The sequence below is a fragment of the Phytophthora infestans genome, genomic scaffold (assembly GCF_000142945.1).
Source record: "Phytophthora infestans T30-4 supercont1.7 genomic scaffold, whole genome shotgun sequence".
In the NCBI taxonomy this organism is placed as follows: domain Eukaryota; phylum Oomycota; class Peronosporomycetes; order Peronosporales; family Peronosporaceae; genus Phytophthora; species Phytophthora infestans.
Window position 1 is genome coordinate 3,606,745 of NW_003303752.1, and position 16,773 is coordinate 3,623,517.

Here is a 16,773-nt window from a genome sequence, read left to right on the forward strand (position 1 = left end):
TAGACTACGATGAATACGTTAAAAAAATGTTGCTGTTCATTGAATTCCTCGAGCTACGAGCGTAACAACTGCCTTATCTGTAGCTGAGTAGGCGAATAGCGACGTGGCAACTTTACCTACCACCTTGGGGATAAATGTCACCATCACCGGAATAAACTTCCGAGGCTCAATGGTTGTCGTGGAGTACGCACACGAGAAGGGTTCCTGCAGATCTTGCAAGAAGACCGTCATGGGTTCGTTCGAGCCATTGCAAACATACACAGGTGCTTCGTGTGACTCGCCAACAGGGCAGTTTCCAAACTCGACAGCTCTGGCGTGGAAGTACAAGCCTCTCCGCTTTCCGCGCTTGGTGTAGTAAAAGGAATCTGTCTGTGCAGAGAGCTGGTGTCGAGATCGAGCGATCGCATCAAACGGTGGTAACATCCGGCTTACTCGTCGATCAACCACAACACTCACCTCTCGCATATAAATCTCGCCAACTCGAATTTTCAGCGAGCCAAACCAGTTCTCAGCTCTAGGCAACAGGTTTGAGCTGCTTTTATCATTACCACGCTGCATAAGTCCAGCCTTATCAACGGGTTGGGATATCGGCATCACCGATACAATGACTTCAGATGCCGGTTGAATCATCCCTGTAGCTGGACGCACCTGTAGATTCTCTGTAGTACGAACTTTGAATGGCAATATCTGGGCTGTGTTGTTTGACAACCGCAGCTTGGCCTTCGTGGTAATCCTTTCGGCGCTTTTACTGCGAACACGATCAAACCGAATAAACGTGGGGCGAATTTCCACTTGGTCGACAGATGTGCTAGCTTGGAGCTCGTCGACACGTCCACTGGCAGTATCAATTCCGTCACCTTTCTTTGTGTTTCCAGATGCCTCCAATTCCAACTGCCGCTTCACACTTGCTTCGATGACGACCTCGTATGGGTGGAACAGCGACTCCACACCCACTCCTCTAAACTGGAAAATCCCTGCTACTGCCCCCGCATAACGTGCATTGAAGGTGACGTGGAACGCACTCGAGGCCTTGGGTCCTATCTCCAACACCGCTGGCGAGACGCTAAACTGCTGACAGCCAGTGCTAAGTGGAAGAAGGGAGACGCAAATTCTTCCAACCGCGTTGGTTCCATTCGTGAAAATGATTTGCTCTGTCATGATGTCGCCAACGGAGCAGAGAAACCTTCGACACCGGCGTGGCACCTACCAGCACAAGCATTACACCAAAGTCATATTATTGTACAAAGCATAGTAGGAGGCGGGTACTCGTACCATAGCGGTCTCCATTGTCACGTGAAGCTTGTTTCGATCGAGCTACAAAAAAGAAAAGCAAAAAGTTTAGATTACGTACATGTACAAAGCAGATAGCACAGCGTACCACATCGATGGGCCTCTCGGACGTATACGGATATTTCGGAGCTGCATTTGTTCTCAAATCGATACCAGCAATAGCACGATGCTGACCAATCAAACGCTTTTTCTGCGACATATTACGCGAGCGCTGGGCATTCTCCCCGTAGCGAAAGCGTACGCCGTTCGGATCAATGTCATCCGACTCCAAACCAAGTTCGTCTCGAGCTGTCTCGTCATTGTCTGGCACTCTGCTGTAGCGATCTCTTTCGTAGTCTTCATTTCCCACAGAAGCGTCATCAATATCATCTCCGCGCTCTTCTTCACTCTCAAAACTATCGGCCTTTGAGCGATACATTTCATCGCGGAACGGGTTCTGGGTAGCAGCCACTTTAGCCAGCGATTGATCAAAAGTAGCGGACGTAGATCTGGATTTCAGACCTTCCGACCTCTTTGAATCCACGCCGCTGAACTGCTTACTCGGTAAATGATTTTCTTTCGGAATACACTTCGGTACATTTCGTTTTTGAACTGCGTCATTTGCAGAGCCATTTGCAGAGCCAAGCTGATGCTTTATTTGCGGACGGGGCGGTATTCCAAATCGCGTGCAAGATTCAGCAGACTGCGGGCTTCTAGACACAGAATCGGTGTTGGATGGACACGAAATTTCACGAATAGTGTCCAGCTCTGGCGTCTCTTGCGATCTACTTCTCCTCACACCGTTCACAGGACCAGTACCACCTGAAAGCCGTTCCAGCTCTCGACTCTGACGACAAACATCATCGTCAAGTTGAGTAACCGAGATATCTTCTCCCCAACTATCGGTAGTTCGCGACAGTGGCAGCATTGATTCCAGTGGACGCTCATAATTACGAACAAACTCGCGCACATCCTCGGGCAGCTCGACACCCAATGGCTCTTTTGCAGGGGGAGATGATGCTAGTCGGATCGAATTGTCAATGAGAGCATCGATCTCACGCAAGGATTCTTCTATAACTCCAGGCCCTCTTTGCAATGTCGCCACATACTCAGGTGACGGATCCTCTAGAATTTCTTGATCAGGAAGTGACGGGAGCCTTCTCGTCACATTTTCTGCTTCACCAGCATAATCAGCAAAGCTTTGATTCGGTTCATGGTGAATGTGTCGTCCGCCAGCGCTTCTAAGGTGACTTTTCTCCTAAGAAAAAGAAAAAATGCGTTAACCTCAATAATAAGCGCAAATGTTACAACTAGCATCATGCCACCAACCTGTAGGTACTTCAACGAGTTGGGCGTGTACATGAGTTTCGCATTGTCAAAATGTACGTCGTAGCCTGACGAAAAAGATGAGTTCGATCCAGAGAGCTCCAAGTCGCGATCAAAACGATCGTGAAGCGCCACACCCTGAGAAGGATCAGTTGGTGACAGCTGCTGCTTTGGGGTGTGCATTCCAGACCCTTCGTCTTCAGCTTTGGCAGCTTCAAACTACACAGCAAGAGCACCTTAGAATACACGAAGCCAGCTTGTTACCCTCGTTCGATATGTACATACCAAAGGATCATCGACATTTCTGGGCGACGAGAGCTCCACATGGTCGAGGTTACGTGACTTACTCTCGAAGAAGTCGCTGGGCCTGCCGCTGGAGTAATGGGACTCCGCCAGAGCTCCAACATCTTCAGAAAAGCTGTCATCCCCACCCAACTCGTTCTTCCTTAAAAAAGAAGCTGGTCCAGCCATTTATAAACCACACAAAAATCTCGTTAGGCTGTGGTTTTACCACCTATAAACAATATCAACCCACCAGCGTCCACGAACTCCTCGTCCGCCGGCATGATCTGCTGCTCATGTGTCGGTAGCACGAAGTCTGGGGGTGGGAACGCGTCCACAGCTGGCAAATCGAAGCTATTGTTAGCCTCATGCTCGTATTGATGGCTCTGATCTATCGGTTGGGCGTCGTAGCGTTCCTGTTGTACGTTCTCGCGTTCGATGGCCGAGATGAAGCTGAGCTCCTCGCCCACGTCACTGCTGCGGCGTGGCTGCTCTTTCTGGCGCCGGAGACGACTCTGAGCCTTCTGTTCCTCCCAACGCTCTAGATACGACGCCATCTGCGTACGCACCGGCGCCTCCATTGCCGGCTTCGACGTCAGTTGCCTTTCGCGCGGTTCGAGTTTTTGAATAAAACGTTCGAGTTGATGTGATTTAAACATTTTGTTATGTCTCGCCCTGTCGCGTGTTTTTTCAGCTTGCATTTGCGATCATACAAAATTTAAGTTTGAAAATGTGATGGCACAAGTCACAGATTCCTGTGGTGGATGGCAGCCGGCGACCACAAGTGAACGAGCGATCAGGAAGACGCGACGTTCATGGCGTCCGAATCAGTGTCTGCTGCGCCAGTCAGGGCAATGCCAGCGCCAGTGAATGTCAAGCTGTCGGAGCCTATTACTGCAGCAGCAGTGACGCAGCCGCCTGCCGCTGCCACCAGCGTGCGCGTGCCCAGCAGCTCCTTCACCTACCGGCATTTCATGGGCGGCGCTGTCGGTGGAATGACGGCCGCACTCATTACGTCGCCATTGGAGGTCGTTAAGACACGATTGCAGATCCGCGGCGGAAGGTGCGTCCCGTATTGATTGAATTGAGGAGTGCTTGAGCTAACAGAACACTGGTTTGATATGGTGCAGTGGATCCTTCGGCACCCAGACGACGTTTGGCGTCATGCGCTCAATTGGAAGAACTGGTGAGTAGCTAGCGTCACTAATACAATAGTAGCGTAGTTTCTGATTAATATTTTGGTGTTGCAGAGTCGATTTATGGCTTGTGGAGAGGCATCACGCCCACTTTGGTCGGCGTCATCCCGGCGCGTGCTATCTACTTCGGCTCGTACTCAACATTCAAGGAGAGGTTTGCTAACAACGGCCTGAATGGACGTTTGTACAACTTTTTGTCTGCTGCCGGAGCTGGATCTCTCTCGGCAACTTTGTGCTGCCCTATTTGGGTCGTCAAGACGCGCCTCCAGCTCATGCCAGCACATGCATTGACTGGTTCAACGACCCGCCGAAACGTCTTGTCAGTGGGATTTGCTGAAGTTGAAACATCAGTTGCATCAAAGGCAAGACCGCAGTTTTCAAGTGTCCGTCAGGTGGCTCTGGATATGTACTGGAAAGAAGGCCCACGGGCATTTTTCCGCGGCTTGTCGGCCTCGTATTGGGGCATCTCAGAGAGTGCGATTCAGTTCGCTTTGTACGAAGAGTGCAAGGACCACATTGAAGAGCCTTCGAACCTCAAATACTTTCTGACGGCTGGGGCTTGCAAGCTGCTCGCATCGATGTGCACATATCCCCATGAGGTGCGTATCGTTGCCTGATATCTACTTGCTTGTGTACATTTACTTACCGTAACAATAATTCTGCTTGAATAGGTCGTACGAACACGAATGCGAGATCAGCGCGCACCATTGGATTCGAAGGAACTCAAGTACGTGTACACTGTAGAAGACTGCGCTGGCCAGTTACATTCTCTCGGTCTATGCTAACGTGCCTGTTGTGATCTGTATCGCAGATATAAATCAATGATCCAGTCGATCATCAAGATATACAAGGAGGAGGGACGACGTGGACTGTACTCGGGCATGCCTGCGCATTTAATGCGTGTGGTACCTAACGCAGCAATTTTGTTCATGGTGGTTGAAGTGGTCGCCAACACAAAGTAAGTCGCTTTCTCCACCTTTAGATTCCGTCCCGCCCTCCTTGAAATGTCAATTATTTGCACTGGATAGAAGACCGGGTGGCGGGGCTTTGTAGTTAAAAACCATTAGGCAAAAGTACATGTAAACTTCAAAGTCGCTACTGTGTCAAAAACTTACTTCTATAAGACAACTTCAACATCTGCGTTAAATTGCACAATTTTATCCAATCAGATTGCACCAAGATATTCCACTGGTCCGTAGGCACCGATCAAGGTCTGTCTGTACCTCTCCATTCCTGCACCAGTCCTTAACAAGTGCATTAGATAACTATGGCGTCGCTGGAGGCCCAGATTAAGAAGCAAGTGGAGTTCTACTTCTCCGACAGTAACTTCCGTCGCGACCGCTTCTTGCGTGAGGAGACCAAGAAGCACGAGGGCGGCTATGTGCCGTTCAGTGTGCTCTTCACCTTCAAGAAGCTGGCGGCGCTCACTGTGGATGGTGCTGTGCTGCAGGCTGCCATCGCCGACTCTGACGTCGTGGAGCTCAATGAGGCTAAGAACGCGCTGCGCCGCAAGAACCCGTTGCCCGAGACGGACGACGGCCCCGATCGCACCATCGTGCTCGCTGGACTGGGCAAGGCTCTGCCCACGATCGACGAGATTAAAGAAGGCCTGAAGTCGCTGAACGTGGAGCTTCTCTTCATTGACCGCAAGAGCTACCGTCGCAACTTCTCCGGTGTGGTCCACGTGGAACTTAAGGACAAGGATGCCGTGCAGCGCGCTGTGGACTCGGCGGCCTCGCTGAGCATCAATGGCTACGTTCCTAACGTCATCTCCAAGGTAGACTACCTGAAGCTGTCCGATGACGACCAGGTTGAGTTTGACAAGGCTACCAACGCTATGCTCGTGGCCAAGGACGTGCCAAACAAGCCCGTGACTTTCTTCCTGGACGAGTTGTTGCCTATCTGGAAGGACGACGCCAAGCTGCGCGCCCGTGTACGTTACTTCGAGGGCCCCAAGGAGCTCTATCTGCTGTTCTCGCAAGTGGCATTCGCTGAGAAGGTGTTGAAGGCTCTCTCAGAAGATTTACCGGTTGTTGTGGACGAGACGAAGCTGACATTTGAGCTGGTCACCGACAAGGAAGCCATCAAGGCTCGTCCTCGTCGCCCCCACAACGACAAGGACGACAAGAACGCGAACAAGAAGCGTAAGCGCGACGACGAGAAGGTCATTCACATCTCCAACATTGGTCCTCGCACACGCATGGACGACATTAAGCAGCTCCTTGCTACTGTCATTGACCCGACAACGCAGTCGCCGTACGTCGAATACGATGGCCTGGACACAGCTTCATTCAGAATTAGCGTTGCTGAGGCCACGTCAGTGTTTGAGAAGCTGTCGGCGCTTTCGGGACCGGAACTTGGCGGCAAGAAGGTGTCGTTCCACTTACTGGATGTGGATGAGGAGCTGAAGGTCGACGTCCAGTACGACGAAGGTCTGATTGTGCGTTTCAACGAGGTTGACGGCGAGGTGTCGCGCGATGACATTAAGAACACGATCAACGAGAAGCTTGGCGACAAGTCTGCCGATGGTGCTGGTGTTGCCTTCATCCAGTACCAGATTAACGACAAGGATGGGTACCTTCGTGTCACTAACGCTGATCTCGCGAAGGAGGTTGTTGAAATGTTCGCGGACGGTGGACTGGAAGTGAATGGCGTGAAGATCCCTAAGGCTGCTGTTATTGAGGGTGAAGAGGAGAAGAAGTTCTGGGAAGACGCTCGTTCGGCTCGCTACAAGCGCTTCAAGCAGTCCCGGTCGAACCGTAACCAACACCGTGGAGGACGCGGTGGCCGAGGTGGCCGAGGTGGCCGTGGAGGACGTGGTGGCCGTGGTCGTCGCCACTAGATAGATACAGCGAACCGCGCGCACGCACACAGCGCAGCTGTATGTATGCAGCTCGATAAGTGCAGTGCGACGTCAGCTACTTACGTTCACTTTTGCATGCCTTTGGCATGATTTTGAGTGACAAGCTCCGGAGGAGAGGATTCCTAGAGACGCAAAAGAATAAATATATTGTGGGACCTGCTTTCATCTTTAAAACCTCGGAAGAATGGTTACGTTTCTTCACGTGTCACGTGCCAGATACGACGATGCATCGTTCATTTTAACGTTGCCGTCAACTCCAGAGCTCAACTGGTGGATCAAAGCCTGAAGTTTCGCTTGCTTCCCAACCTCATTAGCCTGCTCAGAAGGACGAAATGTTAAAGTCTGGAACATGCAACTGAAGGCTCACAGCAATAGCTTACCAGGTGACGGATCTCTTCTTCGCACTTGCGCAAATGCTCGTCCTTCGACTCAGCCACAAGTCGCTGCTCGGCTGCTTGGATCTCAAGCATGGCCATATCACTTTCGAGCTTACGATGGGCTTTCCTGAGATCATCGAGATCACGACTAGCAGCTCGACGTTTCTCCCGCTCGTCTTCTAGCGCATTCTTGCTAACAGCAGCAGCGTCATCGAGGCGTGCCATCTACATGTACAGTCGACGTTGAAAATGTTTGTAAGCCCTTTGCAGTCGTCGTGAACGAGAACTTTCATCGCACCTTTCGCTCCAGCTGCTCCGCAAGCTCTTTCTTCTCTTGTAGTCGTGATTGAATTGAGATATTCATCGACTCGAGGCTTGCCACCTCGTCTCGAATCGCGTCCACTTCGCCCTCAATGCTCTTCTTCTCGTCAGCAAGAGCTTTATGAGCCTTTGATAGCAGCACTAGCTCTTTGTACGTGTTCTCGTTTGTCAGCTTCTGTTCATTTAGTTCATCTTCCAGTCGCTGAAGAGCAATACACAGCGTACAGTCAAGTTAATGAGCCACATATCCAACGCATCGCATGTAACGTACTCTCGTCTCGTCGTGAGCCAACTCCAGCTGTTCTCGCTGAGCTGTGTAGTCTCCTGAGATGGTTGCCATCTCCTCACGGAGCTCCTCTAATTCCTTTTCACGCAGCGTCATCTCTTCCATCGCAACCGAATGAGTCTGGGCAATTTCCTCGATTCGGATCTCCAGTACTTGGACCTTCCGTTTGAGTTCACTATTTTCATCTTCCAGCATTCCACGCTTTGCACGACTCTCTTGAAGAAGCGCTTCACGTTGCTGAAGAGAACTAATCTGCTTGTTCATGTGCTGTCCCATGCTTTCGCATTGCATCGTGACCTCGCGAAGTTTCGATTCATATGCGTCACGCATTTTCTGAGTCGTGTCTTCTTTCTGACGAATTTGTTCAGCAAACTTGACTCCAATGTCTTTGAGGGCCTGATTTTGCTGAGCCTTGAGGTCATCTTGAAGATGCAACATTTGTTGCATCTCAGTCTGAAGCTTATCTACTGTCTTGGCACTCACTTCAGCATTCGCTTGGAGCGACGCAATAGTCGACTGCAAGTTGTCACTTGCGTCTCCAAGTCGCTGGCTGAAACCAACGATCCCCTCGGCCAAGCCCAAATCATGAAATCGTTTATTCCCAGATATCTGAAGCTGTTGGGTCAGCAGCATCAGAGCCTCCACCACAATATCTTTGTCGGTCCGATTGAACAATGCAGCGCCAAGCACCGCCGATACTTCAGAAGTCTGGAGGAATTGGACTAACGCGCGCTTGTTCTTATCGGCCATGCTTTCGTCGGATATCAGACTCGAGAGAACGCTCTACCAACATCGTAAAAAAAACATTAGTCAAAAGGTTCAGAATAATACACAACAGCTCGGCATCCTTACCACCAGGTGTATGGACAGTTGAGGGTGAAAGCGAATCAAATCCTGAGGTTCGACAGCGCCGATGAGAGCAGACTCAACTTGAATTAGTGTTGCGCTCTGTCGGTTATTCATTAAGAAGCGTCAGTAAGAAATGTTACACCATACTGCGATGTATCTTTCTAGCGTACCTGGTTCAGACTGATGCTTTCAACGCACAGCGAGCGTATTGTTGGTAGTTCACTCATTTTGGCCAGAAGATGACATACCTCCACGCTGTGGAGATATTCGTCAGAGTTACTTAGTACCTCATTGTCTTCGGCGCTTTGCACGACTGTGGTGGTGTCAGTGATGCATCGTATCATCCCAGTGACGACAGGGTTTAATCGTTCTGCATTCTCTGAAGACTCAAACAAACTCCGAATAGAGCGGACGTCGTCCCCGATGATCTTTAAAATCAATTGGGCAGTCGTGGTAGCCGCCAGCTTGGACGGATGTAGTGTCGCTTGCAGCACACGGTACAGCACGTCTTGATCGGATAAGCTTTTGACCAACATCTTCCGGAATACGTGGCTGAGTTGGACGATGGAGGCGAGGAAATGAGCAGCAACCAGAATCTGCTCGGCTTCCCCGTTTAAATTGATCGTCATCAAGCAGTTGTCGATCGTAGGTGCGATCTTCGGATACTTTTCTAGCAGCTCTAAAATTTCTTGACTGTCGGCAAGATCACACAGTAAGTCCACACTCACCATCTGCAGCAGGGAACGTCGATCCAGAATCGTGGTCGTATCCGACATGCTCTCGTCCGCGTTATCGTGCCAGGATCCGTCCAACACAGAAAAGACCAATACAAACGCCTGGTCCACGTTCTTTTCACTAAAAAGTTTGCTTCCCATTGACTCCGTAAGCACAAGACGTGCGAGGATCGCCATGCTAAACACCAATAGCTCAGCGTCCTCCGTGCTGTTAAGTAAGATTGTCAACGAGCGGTAGAAATCCTTGATCTTCTTCATCTCCTTGGCGTAAATCCTAACACCAGCACTTATCTTAATCATCTCAGCCAACACGAGAAGTTGCAGCTTCAGTCCTGTGTCCACTTCGCAACCATTCCGCAATGCTGAGACTGAGACGCTCTCGACGAGCCATTGCAACAGCTTACACAGCGCATGTGATGGATACCCAATTGCCGTTTTCCTTGCAAACAAGTAGCAGAGCTCTAGCAGTTGCAGCGAGTCCTCTGGAGTCTGCTGTGTCTGAGTCGGCTGCGAGTACTCTGTGGATGCCTCGTCCTGTACGCCTACTGCCTTATTCGACGCCACAACAGCGAGAAGATGCTCTGCCAACGTATCGAGTAGCTGCAAACTCAGCGCAGTGTGGTTTGCAGCGAAAAATTCGTTGTGTGCTGAGAGTTTCCGCGCTGCTCGATACAGATCGGAAGCTGTACGACCACTTGGGGACGCAAGATAACTGTCCACGGCGACCACCAGAGCGGATTTGCCCGGCTTCTTACCACGCTTTTCGATAGTCGCTCGACGGCTGTAGATTCCCGACACGGAGGAGGAGAAGGAGGTGAACGTTGCGCCGTCAGAATCGTTCATGGCGTTGGCACAGTTGCTGTGTTACTTGAAAAGTTCGCACAAATATCATTCTATCAAGACAAATGTTTGATAATCACTTACTTAAGTAATTCAGATATTGCTATTGTTTAAATTCGTTAATCAAGAGCACAACCCATTTGCAGCCCAAGTTGTAATTTTAAATGCTGTGCTCCTATTGGCCTGATACCCCCAGTATCGACAACAAATAAAATTGGGGTACAATTTGAACGGTAAGATTCAGAATTAATTAGTGTAAAATACGGGAGCAACCAGCCGGACCAATAAAAAAATCATGAAATTAGTACTGTACATAATAGTTCGGACTAGTTCAGTGTAAAAGTCAATCAATTTTCACCATTTTGTGGAACCAATCTCAATTTGCATCCCCTTGCAGACGTGACAAACACGTCAAATTGTGACCACCTGTTTAATTTCACCTTACCAACTGGTAAAACGCGTAACTAACACTTGGCTATCCAAAATCTACAGATATTTGGCCGTAATGCCTCCAACTTCATTAGCAAGAATTAGCGATAGGTTTGGAAATACAAGGTAGAATGGTGAGTTAGATTGTTTTAATTTTACAGTTATCTGTGTTGTGCACAACACGGACGAAACGGGAGACATAGCCTACAAGACTACCATGCACTGGAAAAGCTTCCAAATAGCAAGGTGCTACATCTCGGAGACGAAGACAACTTTCCGATGTAGCTACTATCGCGGTCGCCGTGGTGGGCCTGGCTGCCTCGCCAAGCTGGATGTGATGCGGCAAGGTCGGGTCAAGGAAAAACGATTTCCTCCTCGACGAAAGTCAGAGTCGCAAACATACTAGCCAGTCTCATGGCCACGAGGTTCAGGCCAGTGAGATCATTGAGATTTCGGAGAAGTCATCTGAGAGACAAGGAGAGTCGGCTGCACCACCGGAACCTCAAGATATAAGTCAGGAAAGGGCTGAGGAGACCAACATTTTGGCCATCCCACAGATTTCCGCGCCCCCCTCGCAGATTTGGAATCTCATTCGAGAAGAGTTCACTGGTGGCACAATCATGCGAGGGTTGACCCGGGAGCAGGCCATCAGCCGCGTCTACCAAGCCCGTAATCGGCACTTTGGAGGGTCGATATATATTGAGGGTGAGGCGAGGAAGGAGGAGGAGCTTGAGTAGAAGGGAGAAAAAGAGATGTGATTGAATTTTATGAGTCTGTCTTCAAAGAGTTTTCTGGGCACCATTGATTTATCTTTCCTGTAAAAGGTGATGCAATTGACTTATGCAGGATTGGGTACAGAACATATTAAGTATGGTAAGACATTTTGTACAATAACTTGTACGCTATGTCACCAATTAGGACAGCCTCTCTGTGGCCCAAGTTGGGGGCAGTTCGTATCCCAGATGGTGCAGCTGAAGACGTTGAGGACTTTGACTAAAATTACTACTTCGAGGATAATCGACTGTTTCTTGCGGTAGTGAGTTGCTAGAAGAATGTCTATACCTTTATGAAGGTCGCAAAGTTCTTTACCGTCGTGCAGTTCTAGTATCAGTGAGATAAGCTTGCTTTCTCTTCCGTATTGTTCTCGTTGAGTGCATTAAGTGTTCATTTCCTGATCTTTCAATGTGTGCACAGGTGCAGTTTTCTTCTGATTTGCATGCAAGTATTGAAGGTGTTGATCAAGTGCAATCTTCAAGGGAACGAGACTTAGTGCGATGCGCGCCTGACGCTATAGTCTGGGCTAGCTCTGAGTGAACTTGTTTCACTCGGTAGCGAATCGTCTCCACTGGTCTCAAAAACCTTGGGTTTTGTCATATTGATTTACTGCAATCAATATTTTGCTGCTATGGTTTATGTGATTTGCACAGAACTAATATATTATCTTTTGTATACACAGATGCCTGTCAGTCTTCGCGCATCAATTTTGTGCCAACATCAAGAGATGCTGTCGGACCGGTACTCAATGTGCGGTTTCTTATTGATCAGCAACGTTCTTCAGACTAGGAATTTCATCACCCCAGCCATGTTGCGGTCTATTTTGGCTCGGTTGGTAGAGGTGAACCCAAGTGTGGATCATGGACATACACGCTACGGTGCCTACACTATGAATTTGCTGCCTACACTACGAATTTGTTGCAGAAGGGTCTGCAGAAGCGGCAGAAACAGCTGATTTACCTGAACACAAGGTCGGGGTTCAAGAGCAGACCCAAGCGACCTGCCTCCACCGTGCGGAGTCGAAAATCGGCTCTGCTGATTATAGGTAGGCGGCCTGGGCAACGAGCAGGTACATGGCATTGTATCGCTCGTGCCTGGGTTGGTAACAAGTTTGTGTTCATCGATTCCGACACCTATCACTTCTTCCCTAACCGGGAGGAGCTTTTGACAAGTTTCTTTGAGACAGTAGATGGTGTGTACTCAATTGAGGACATTCCTCGTGCTAATCTTTAAAATTTAAATAATACGTATTTACTTTTAACAAAACGTGTTGTTGTATAAATTTTATATATCGATTTTTTTTCTTTTTCTTATTTCTGTATGAGTGTCTTACATAGTGACCCTCTTAAATTAAAAAAAGGTGTTTTAATAGTGCTTTTGTAAAAATGTCTGCTACAATTTCTTTGGTGTTGCAGTATTTAATTTCAAATTCTTTTCGCTCTACTTTTTCTTGTACAAAGTGATACCGAATTTACTTCTGCCATGTAGTTCTGGGTTGTAGGAAAGTTTAATACAACTTTGATTGTCCTCAAATAGAGCAATAGCATGTAAGCTTTCGTGTTTAAGCTCTACTAAAAGAAGCTTTAAGAAAATAAGCAGCGACATAGGGCTATGTTTCTGGTAGTTTCTGGGATTCTAGGAACGTCTTTGGTTCAGATATGTGTCTGATAGCCAAAAGAGCGTAGATATGAGTGAGGTGCTCTTTTCGTTCGTTAATGTCGAGTGGATCATCAAGTAGACACGAGTGTTCATCCTCGTTCTGAGCGTTCGTTTTGTGTTTGACTTTCTTCATCTTTACCACTACTGCCGCGGCAAGCGCATGGACGCTGCGTTTTAGTAGTGAGGCTATTGGAGGGAGGAATTGTGGTGTTGGTAGCGACGGTGATAGCGTCGGTGCGGGGCTATTTTGGTCCGAGATTGCTGCTGTATTGAGGAATTCCAAGTGTGGGGACTCGTCTTCTCTAAGCACAACATCCCTGCTGTAGATAACACGGTTTTCTTTCGTGTCAAGGAGTCTGTATCCCTTTTTGTTTGATGGGAGCCCTAAGTATATGCACTTCTTAGCACGTGGTTCTAGTTTTGTGCGGTGTATCTCAGGGATGTGAGCGTACGCAGTACACCTAAACACTTTGATGTAGTGCGCGGATGGTTTCGCTTGAACCATTTCTCGTATGGGGTGACCTTATCGGTTACCGAGCTGGGAGTAATGTTCAGAAGGTCAGCAACGTGTTTGACGCATTCTCCCCAAAGAACCTGCGGTAGGTTACCATCAATGAGGAAAGCCCTGGCTCGTTCGAGTAGTGTACGCATGCGCCTCTCTGAAACTCCATTTTGCTGGGGCGCGTACGCATTTGTAAATTGTGCGTGCGTATTGTACTTCTGAAAAATCATTTTTCCAAGTTTCTCATATTCTCGGGCATTGTCGCTTTGAAGATGTCTAATTTCTTCATCGGGTATGTTCTCATTGAACTGGAGTTCGCCTACATCAGCGCGAAAAACATTTTGTGCTTTCTTGCGAAAACCTTCATAGCATTCGTACAGCTCAGACTTTCGCTTGATGGTGTAGATGAACATGTACCGTGAGTAGTCATCTATGAAGGTCAGAAAATATTGACACCCCGAGAGTGTGGGGACGAATGGACCAGCCATATCGGAATGAACCTTTTCAAGAGAGAGCTTTGCCCGTTCAACGGTACGTTTATTAAATGGGTTACGATGGGCCTTGACGTATGTGCAGGAAGAGCAAAAGTAGTCTTTCTTGGAATCAAAGTCTCCAGGCCCATGTCCATGACAGTGTTGCCTTTAGCCAGATCCTGCATAATGCGAAAGTTAGGATGACCCATTCGTTTATGCCAAAGTAAAACATTATCAGGCTTACCTGAAGTGGCCACATGGGCTACCTGACTTGAGGTTGCCGGGCTCGCTTGAAACTGGTAGAGCCGAGTCCCTTCACCAATTTTGGCTTCAAATTTGGTTCGGCTAGCGAAGAACAGAGCGCACTTCTTGGCGTAAGTTGATTTTGAAATCATCTTCGACGGCTTGGCGCACGGAGAGTAGGTTGAGCTTCAGCTGGGGCGCATATAGCACGTTGGTCAAGGATATTTCTTGTTTCTTTCCCTTCGTGTCCTTGATTGTCATCTTGACATCACCAGTTCCTTTTATCGGAATCTGGTGATTGCCGCCGACAGTGATTGACTTGCCAGCACTTGGGATCAGCTTCTCAAACCACTTCGGATTGGACGTAACGTGGCGAGTGCAGCCCGAGTCGACAGTCCACACTGGGTCATGCTTCGCATCTTGGGCGGTGAGACTTACAGCCTCTGTTTCTCGTCTGAGGTCCAGAGTGGTGATGGCTATGATTCCATACTCGTTGTCGGAGTCGGTGTCCTTGCGGCGACCGTGGAATTTATTGTGACTCTTGGATTTTCCAGATGTATTCTTCTGGTTGCCGTTCTGGCTTCTGTTTCGATTGCTGTTCCGCTTGCTCTTGTAGTCATTCCGATTATGGTTTCGTGACTTGCCGCCGAAACCGTCCTTGTAAGGATGCTGTCGAGCTTGATTAGACGAAGGTTTCAGCTTAAAGTTGGCGGGAAGCACCGTTCCTGCCATTACCTGACCATTTTGTAGGTGGCGCTGTAGAACATAGCAGTCGACAGTATCGTGATTGGTGCGTAGGCAGTATGTACAGCTCATCGTTGAGATGAGAGCCTTGCTCTCTTGATAGGGAGCTTGAACCAAGATTTGTTCAGGTGCTAAAGCCTGTAGGGCCTGCTCGTTTCGGGTTTCCCTCGATTCGGGTGTTCCTTGTTTGAGCGTGTAGCGGTTTTTCGCCAGCTCATGCTGCACCTTGGCCTCGATGTGACGCTTTAGCTCTTCGTAGGGAATATATTTCCTGCTACCCTTTCAGACCGATAGTTGCTGCTTCCATTTTCCAGGAAGCGCATGGTACAAGTAGAGTGACTTCTGTTCGTCACTGAGCACACTGTTTGTGGCTTCGGAGGCAACCTTCATCGCAGATTCGATGTCAATTATAAACCCCGTAAGGTCTGAACCTTCTTCATACCTCAGTGCCATCAGGTATGATAGCACATGATACGGGTCGCCGTGGATGGCAGCACCTTTGTACTTGCTACAGATCGCCTGGAAGATCTCAAACGCAGTAGTCTTGTCATTGACCATGAGAACATGTTGGTCATCGATGGTCTTGATAAGGAAAGCTTTTGCTTTTGCCTCGTTGAGTTGAAGCTTTTTCGAGCTCAGCCTCTGGCTTTTAGCCTTCAGCTTCTCTGCTCGCTTCAGTTCATCCCGCTTCTGAGCTGTGAATGACTGGAGAACGGGAGGATTCTCCTGCCTTATTTCCACATCGCCGTCGTCTCCGGCTGTGGGTGCATCCGAACTTGCGGAGCTGGCATCAGAGGAGGACTCGCTCGGTGCGGAGCCCACCATTTCGTCGGCCTTGGGAGCAGCGGCAGCATCAAGCGCGGCGGACATGTCGTTCATATCGGACAGTGCCGGGTTGAGTTCTTCATCGGAGTCGAGCTCGTATTCGGAGTCACCGGTGTAGTCGATACGCTCGACGTAGCCGAGGAGGTTATTTCCTTCGAGGGCGGCAGTGACGCGGGTCTTCCAGATGATGACGTTCCGGCCATTGAGGCGCGGAAACTCGCGGTCGTCAGCGGTGGAGGCTTGCGTTGAGCTCATAAGCTATTGAGGGTGAGGCGAGGAAGGTGGAGGAGCTTGAGTAGAAGGGAGAAAAAAAGAGATGTGATTGAATTTTATGAGTCTGTCTTCAAAGCGTTTTCTGGGCACCATTGATTTATCTTTCCTGTAAAAGGTGATTTATCGACTTATGTAGGATTGGGTACAGAACATATTTTGTATGGTAAGACATTTTGTACAATAACTTGTACGCTATGTCACCAATTAGGACACATCATTGACAATATACGGTCAAATTGAAGTCCCTCCTCTTTCGCTAGCTCGCGACGGGACGAATTTCTTTCACTTCAACTTTATTTATTCTAGTGAAGACGGCCCAGAACGCGTTCTTTGATGGGGACACCCCGCGCTGATTCGGCTACTGATTTACGCTAACGTTTCTCTTTTCATCGACAGCACATTCCACTGTATTCCTCCATCTGTCTATCAGTGTGTCATCATCATGGTGTACGACAAAGCGTCCCGTTGCTACGTCCCTGCCGTCACAATGCTATCGACTAGCAAAACT

General features: G+C 48.9%; 4 protein-coding genes across 4 annotated transcripts; 2 read left to right on the forward strand and 2 right to left on the reverse strand.

Moving 5' to 3' along the window:
• Positions 1-36: 36 nt before the first annotated feature.
• On the reverse strand, positions 37-1,287 carry PITG_05510 (uncharacterized protein; the record flags this gene model as incomplete). Its single annotated transcript, XM_002999101.1, has 4 exons — positions 37-471; positions 577-819; positions 904-1,203; positions 1,273-1,287. 4 exons carry the CDS (start codon positions 1,285-1,287, stop codon positions 37-39), a joined length of 993 nt encoding a protein of 330 aa, XP_002999147.1.
• Positions 1,288-3,692: 2,405 nt separating this feature from the next.
• PITG_05511 (Mitochondrial Carrier (MC) Family) lies at positions 3,693-5,035 on the forward strand (the record flags this gene model as incomplete). The annotated part of the gene is made up of 5 exons (XM_002999102.1): positions 3,693-3,940; positions 4,008-4,063; positions 4,128-4,672; positions 4,745-4,800; positions 4,885-5,035. The coding sequence occupies 5 exons, from the start codon at positions 3,693-3,695 to the stop codon at positions 5,033-5,035; spliced, it is 1,056 nt and encodes a 351-aa protein (XP_002999148.1).
• Positions 5,036-5,301: 266 nt separating this feature from the next.
• Positions 5,302-6,915, forward strand: PITG_05512 (uncharacterized protein; the record flags this gene model as incomplete). Its single annotated transcript, XM_002999103.1, has 1 exon — positions 5,302-6,915. One exon carries the CDS (start codon positions 5,341-5,343, stop codon positions 6,913-6,915), a length of 1,575 nt encoding a protein of 524 aa, XP_002999149.1.
• Positions 6,916-7,134: 219 nt separating this feature from the next.
• Positions 7,135-10,346, reverse strand: PITG_05513 (uncharacterized protein; the record flags this gene model as incomplete). The annotated part of the gene is made up of 6 exons (XM_002999104.1): positions 7,135-7,251; positions 7,317-7,538; positions 7,612-7,836; positions 7,888-8,703; positions 8,773-8,868; positions 8,940-10,346. The coding sequence occupies 6 exons, from the start codon at positions 10,344-10,346 to the stop codon at positions 7,135-7,137; spliced, it is 2,883 nt and encodes a 960-aa protein (XP_002999150.1).
• Between the last annotated feature and the right edge of the window lie 6,427 nt (positions 10,347-16,773).